Genomic DNA, 7500 nt, shown 5'->3' on the forward strand with positions numbered 1-7500 from the left:
TGCATGTCCAATTTACAGACACTATGCCTCTACGTTATATTATACGAATCAACACTCGATAGAATATACTCTTCTTCCAGTTGTCATAAAAGTTACAAGATGCTGAATTTCTTATGTTCATGAGTCAAAACATTTGTAATAAAAAAAAATAAAATTCTTTCTTTTGTTTTGTAAATGCAAAAAAAAAAAAATGGCTTTATATTACTTTTAGCCATTAAAGATGATCTGAACTATCACAAGAACATGTAAGCATATACCACAAAGCTGAAGTGGGTTAAAACTAGATGATAACACAAGATCAATCTGTTTGAAGTAAAAGAATGTGCTAAACACCTCAAGCCTGTTTCATGCAATGTTTTGCCCATCAAAGTTATCGGTATTAACGTTGCTGTTACAAAAATGGCAGAGGGTTATTTCAGCTCCAGAAGAATAAGCGACCTCCATAGCATCTAATTCTGTACATGGAAATATAATTCATTCTTATTTCGTTAAATGTTTGTTTAGAATCATAACTTTCATTAAACTGACCTGCTATCATTACAAAATCTAATCAGTTTTCTGAGGATTGATATTACTGCAGTGTTTGAATTATTATTATTATTATTATTATTATTATTATTATTATTATTATTATTATTATTAAGCTACAGCTCTAGTTGGAAAAGCAGGATGCTATAAGCCCAAGGGCCCCAACAGATGAAATAGCCCAGAGAGGAAAGGAAACAAGGAAAAATTAAATATTTTAAGAACAGTAACATTGAAATAAAAAATTCCTGTATAAACTATAAAAACTTTAACAAAACAAAAGGAAGAGAGATTAGATAGAAGTGTGCCCTGGTGTACCCTCAAGCAAGAGAACTCTAACTCAAAACAGTGGAAGACCATGATATAAAGTAACAAAGGCTATGGCCCTAGCCAAGACTAGGGAACAATGATTTGATTTTGGAGTATCCTTCTCCTAGAAGAGCTGCTTACCCTAGCTAAAGAGTGTCTTCTACCCTTTCCAAGAGGAAAGTGGACACTGAACAATTACAGTGCAGTAGGTAACCCCCTGGGTGAAGAAGAATTGTTTGGTAATCTTAGTGTTGTGAGGTGTATGAGGACAGAGGATAATAAGTAAAGAATAGGCCAGACTATTCGGTGTATGTGTAGGCAAAGGGAACGTGAACCGTAACCAGAGAGAAGGGTCCATTGTAGTACTGTCTGGCAAGTCAAAGGACCTCATAACTCTCTAGCGGTAGAATCTCAACGGGTGGATGCTAAGTATCTGCCGATGTTTTCCGGATCATCTCATACTATTTTTTTTTTCTATAAAATTCAGTTACCTAATGCTTTCCATGAATTTCTAATTCATTCTACGTTGCATTTATTGGCCTTGCCAGTAGTTAGGATGAACGGTCATTCCTATTCATTTGAGGAATAAATCTATAATCATAATGAATTCGCACGCTCATGCAAATCTTATTATAGTAGGCATACGAGAATTCTTATGATAATTGTTAATGATTTACAATGTTCAATATTTTTACCTATTTAATTTGAGTGGTATGTTGAAAGTATTGTCTTAATGGAACTATGAGAGACGGGTCTCTGGTCCAGAAACCGTCACGACAGTGTCGCTTCCTGAATAACAAACTCAATGATCATAAAGTTTGCAATGTCTGAAAACGTTACTTAGTACAGAGGCGTAGCGTTTTCCGAAGCTCTGTCTCCCATTTTCCCCCCCTAGAATGGGTAGAAAAATAAGGATGGTTCCTCGTAGATTAGTACCTCTACTTGCGAAAGTAGGATGTTGCTGTTACTTACAACTATTGACACTTAAAAGCTTTAAAGGTTTAAAGGCCGCCCATGAATGGCAGAGGCAAGGGACAGTGACATTGCTCTAGCAAGCAGGGCAATGCCCTAGAGACTGACCATATATACATATGATCAGCTCCCAAGCTAGGACCAAGGAGGGCCAGGCAATGACTATTGATGACTCAGCAGATAGACTTATAGATAGGCTCCTCCAAACACCCCATCCTTAACTCATAAGGATAGGGAGATTGCAGCCACCAAAGGAACTACGAGTTCGAACACCAGTCTGGCGTTCACCAGTCAGGGTCGTTACCACATCGGCCACCACAACTTGTGTAGTTGTAAGTGTCAGTGATTACGGATTAATCTCCATCCCCCACTAGATAAAATGGCAATGTATGTATTTATGTAATCTAATATATTTGACCTTAAATAATACAATATGACTTTCTTAAATTTAGGTAATATGGATTAACAAAATTTCTTGTTAGATACAGAGCACTGTTTCTATATGAAGACGATCTTTACATTAGGTTGTATCTATCAAGACCTATTATTATTAATATTATTATTATTATTATTATTATTATTATTATTATTATTATTATTATTATCATAATTATTATCCAAGCTACAGCCCCAGTTGGACAAGCAAGGTGCTATAAGCCCAAGGGCTCCAACAGAGAAAAATAGCCAGTCAAGAAAGGAAATTAACAAATTAACAATAAATCATTCTAAAAACAGTAACAACGTCAAAACAGATATGTCATATATAAACTATAAAAAGACTCATGTCAGCCTGGTCAAAATAAAAACATTTGCTGCAACTTTGAACTCTTGAAGTTCTACGGGTTCAACTACCCGATTAGGAATATCATTTCACAACTTGGTCACAGCTGGAATAGAACTTCTAGAATACTGTGTAGTATTGAGCCTCATGATGGAGAAGGCCTGGCTATTAGAATTAACTGCCTGCCTAGTATTACGAACAGGATGGAATTGTCCAGGAATATCTGAATGTAAAGGATGGTCAGAATTATGAAAAATCTTATGCAACATACATAATGAACTAATTGAACGACGGTGCCAAAGATTAATATCTAGATCAGGAATAAGAAATTTAATAGACCGTAAGTTTCTGTCCAATAAATTAAGATGAGAATCAGCAGCTAAAGACAAGACAGGAGAATAATACTCAAAACAAGGTAGAATGAAAGAATTAAAACACTTCTTCAGAATAGATTGAACCCTGAAAATCTTGAAAGACTTTCTCAATAAGCCAATTTTTTGCAATTGAAGAAGACACAGACCTAATGTTTCTCAAAAGTAAATTTACTGCGAGAATCACAACTAAAATTTTAAAAGTGTCATACAAAGTTAAAGAAACATTATCAATACTGAGATCTGGATGTTGAGGAGCCATTGTCCTTGACCTACTTACAATCATACTTTTAGTTTTGTTAGGATTTATCTTCATACCCCATAATTTGCACCATACAGTAATTTTAGCTAGATCTCTATTAAGGGATTCAGCAGTCCCAGATCTACATTCAGGGGATGGAATGAATGCAGAGAGAGTAGCATCATCTGCATATGCAACAAGCGTGTTTTCTAGACCAAACCACATGTCATGTGTATAAAGTATAAAAAGTAATGGGCCAAGAGCACAACCCTGTAGAACACTAGATACCACATTCCTATACATGTACTCACTATGGTGCCCATCAACAACAACTCTTTGAGATCATAAACTTAAAAAATCAACAATAATGCTAAAATCAAGTTCAATCATACGAACTTCCTGACCACAATCAAGGGATTTCTGTACAGCATTAGAGATTGTAAGAAGGGCATAACATGCTCCAAGGCCTTTACAAAAACCAAATTGCAAACTAGGCGTTTTGCCAGAAGACATTCGAAAACTTTAGATAATATGGGAGTTATGGAAATTGGGCGGTAATCAGTTAGACTTGAGCTACCACAAACACATTTACATAGAGGAGTAACATTACCAATTCTCCAACAAGTGCTAAAAGTTCCTCTTCTCACTAACTTGCGCAAAATAATGGTTAACTTTGGAGCTAAGAAATCTGCAGTCTTTATAAAAAACAAAAGAAAAATACCATTTGGGTCTACACCTCCATAAGCATCAAGGTCCATCAACAGAGCTTTAATTTCACGAGATCGAAAAGCTAAACTAGTTAGTTTAGCCTCAGGAAAACAGGAATGAGGAAGTTCAAGTTTTTCATTACTCTGTTTACTGTCAAAAACATCAGCCAAAAAGGTTGCCTTTTCCTTTGGACAGTGAGTGACTGAGCCATCTGGTTTAAGTAAAGAAGGAACTGTTGCATCTATACCAAAGAGTGCAGATATAAGGGTAGAACACCATTTATGTTCCTGATTTGTACCAGAAAGGGTTTCTTTTATGGTTAAATTGTATTCCTTTTCAGTTGAAGCATAAACTCTGAGCAAAAGCTCTAAGCTGAGTTTAGTTATTCCGTGTCAAATCTGATCTGTTACCCTTCCAAAGATGATAGGCATCCTGCTTCTCCAAATAAGCACGTCTACAATCATCATTGAACCACGGTTATCCTTCACTCGGTACCTTAGCACACGAGAAGGGATACGCCTATCAATTATGTTGACTAGATTTTCATTCAAAGGGACATCAGGATCAACACTTCTATATAATTGTGACAAATTCGAGCACAAAAGATCATGCAAAATCCCATTTCAGTCTGATTGAGATTTCATATGGATTTTACAAGAGTATGATACATCACGGACAGGCTGCTCAGTCTTCACTACTAATGAAATCAAGGCATGATCAGATGTCCCGACTGGAGAACCAACCTTACTTGTTATAACGCCAGGGGAGTCAGTGTATACAAGGTCCAAGCAATTACCAGACATGTGAGTAGCTTCACTGATGATTTGCTCACAGCCTGATTCAGAGGCAAATTCGAAAGCTCTTAAGCCATTGTGATCGGTAGGAGAGATAGAACTTAACCACTCCCTGTGGTGAGCATTGAAATCATCAACAAAGACAAAAGAAGCCTTTCTATCATCTTGTATCTTAGCCATAATGGTAAGAGACAATCAAAGATAGAATATCAAAATTTCCTTTTGTCAAGTAACAACCATTCCGTGATTTACAAAAAAAGACAATTTGTAATACTTGCAATTGACGCATACAGTGTAATATAAGAATAAATTTTGAAGTTTAAACTCCCAAAAATTATTAGCGTTGTATACTTTGGGAAAGCGGTTTTTGTTAGAAATTTTCGCAAGTGTCATTTAACTTCTTGTTCACCGTTTATCAATCAGGAAAGGTTTTGTAGGTCACGTCACACCGACTGGCAGTGTCAGTGATTAGGTGTCTGTCTTCTGGTAAGGCCACCGGTACATTCGGGGATACATCGTTGGCATCGGGCATTTGCCGTTGCGTTGGAGTATTCGACTCCAATCCTCTATGATTGCTATGACTGTCTGAGGAGCTTTATTGGCCCTCGAGATATGTTGGGGTGATGTGTTTGGTCAGGTGGGAATTTCAGGAGTGCGGCTTCCTTCCTGGATTTTGAGTTTCCAGACTTGTCTGAGTAGGCCTATGTGGTTGAAGAGGACCCTCTCACTCAAGAAATTGCTTTCAGTGACTCCGTGTCGTCTTTGGCGGCTTGTTTGGACGTCAGCTAAGTTCTGTTTCATTATAGGTATTGGTAATTTTTCCATTAGCTTTGTATTAGCTCTAAGATACAATTCGTACATGCCATGTTTATTATTTAAGCGTTTATTATTGAATGCTTTTGAGCGTTGTTGTTTGTATAATTCGCCATTTCATATCCAAACCTGTTATAATTCAATAGCCATATAAAATCCTCGCCTTGCATAAACGTCTGGAATTATCTGAATTCTTCAGATGCTCAAGAAAGTTGAATTTTGTTTACTTGCCTTTTGAAAGTGGTGAAATGCTTTTTACTGTTGGAAAGTATTAGGTCCGTAGAATCGCCCCGCCCCCTCTCTCTCTCTCTCTCTCTCTCTCTCTCTCTCTCTCTCTCTCTCTCTCTCTCTCTCTCTCTCTCTAAGCAATTTTTTACTTATTTCGGGGAAAACCATTTTTTTCCAGCAAAGACCATGCTCCTTATTTCGAGGAAAACCAAATTTATTTCCAGCAAAGACTACGCTCTCTCTCTCTCTCTCTCTCTCTCTCTCTCTCTCTCTCTCTCTCTCTCTCTCTCTCTCTCTCTCTCTCTCTCTCTCTCTCTCTCTCAAGTTGTTGTAGGCTTTCCTTAATATCACTATAGTTTAACCTTCAAAAGGTGATTATTGTTGATGTGCAATGTAAGCATTCCCTCAATAGTCACTGACGTATCATTATAATGATACAACTTTTAGAAATGGAAAGCGAGGGATTATGCCATTTTTATTTCTATGATATTCCTAGTAAATATTTTGCCCTTGTATCGACTTTGGTAGTCACACGCGCACATACTAAATATTGCACCAACATTATAACCTATCAGAATTCTCGTGTTGACACAGCTTGTAAATTTTAAATACCAGGGTTGATTATCAGGTTACTACACTAGATATTTTAGTCTTTGTATGAGTACTTCGACATGGTCCATTGTCAAATAACTTCACATTAATATCGTGCTAGTCATTTGTCATCCCACTCAAATGAATCCCCGTCACTCTTGACATTTATTGCAAGTAGATGAACAGAACACTGAGGGACCCATCCTAATTTAGTTCATACATTCAGCCCCCAGCTGGTTGTGGTCCGTGCAGCACCTGAACAGGATTCCGGCTGCATTAAATAGATACCATCGTCTAGGGCCCTTTTGCGGTCAGCGTGCCACTACGCCCGGTGAATTTTCTATGAAGCTACAACGCCCCTGGGACTTATTGGGGAAGATGGGGCACCTGGCCCAGGTACACAGCCTGTTGGGGTGCTTTGAAAGCAGACTTCTATTGATGCTAAAGAGGTTTACAGTGCCCATAAATTTAAAAAAAAAAAAAAAAAAAAAAAAAAAAAAAAAGTAAACTTCATTTTGAAGAAAATTAATGAGAAATTAGCAGATATAGTTTATATTTTTTTATATAACTTGTGGCCAAGAATATTTCACCGAAAAAAAATCTGAAATTGTACCCACCAAACATCCTGGATAATAAATGGCAATTTGGTATTGCTGAATCACCATGAAATTTCTTACCCTAGATCTTATTCAAGGGCATCACTAAAAGGTTTATATGCAAAGCTTGTTTAACTTCGAAAGTGCTCTCTCTCTCTCTCTCTCTCTCTCTCTCTCTCTCTCTCTCTCTCTCTCTCTCTCTCTCTCTCTCTCTCTCTCTCTCTCTCTCTCTCATTATTATTATTATTATTGTTATTATTATTATTATTATTATTATTATTATTATTATTTTTATTATCATTATTATTATTATTATTATTATTATTATTATTATTATTATTATTATTATTATTATAAAGGCAACAGATGATCTGAGAAAAAATAATTCACTGTAATAAAAACCATTTATCATCACCATATTTGTTTATTTTTGTTGATCAAAGTCAAGGTCGAGGAAAAGGTCGACCGAATTACCCTAACCTTAACCGAAAATTCGCACATGGTTGTTGCACAGACTTCAAATCCCTCTTCTAGGGGAAGGACACTCCAAAATCAAACCTCTGGTTTCTAG

General features: G+C 36.6%; 1 protein-coding gene across 4 annotated transcripts in view; it reads left to right on the forward strand.

Moving 5' to 3' along the window:
* The window catches only part of nvd (neverland), a 579107-nt gene that overhangs the window by 307705 nt on the left and 263902 nt on the right, over positions 1–7500 (forward strand). Inside the window, exon 1 of one of the 4 annotated variants that reach the window (XM_068356838.1) lies at positions 4868–4885. The exons of 2 other annotated variants lie outside the window; for them this stretch is intronic. In XM_068356838.1, coding sequence (XP_068212939.1) covers positions 4883–4885 — 3 coding nt within the window. In that variant the 5' untranslated portion in view covers positions 4868–4882. Of the gene's footprint in view, positions 1–4867; positions 4886–5488; positions 5508–7500 lie in introns of those variants that run through there. One more of the 4 variants, XM_068356842.1, reaches the window with a different exon arrangement.

Source organism: Palaemon carinicauda, chromosome 33 (assembly GCF_036898095.1).
Source record: "Palaemon carinicauda isolate YSFRI2023 chromosome 33, ASM3689809v2, whole genome shotgun sequence".
In the NCBI taxonomy this organism is placed as follows: domain Eukaryota; kingdom Metazoa; phylum Arthropoda; class Malacostraca; order Decapoda; family Palaemonidae; genus Palaemon; species Palaemon carinicauda.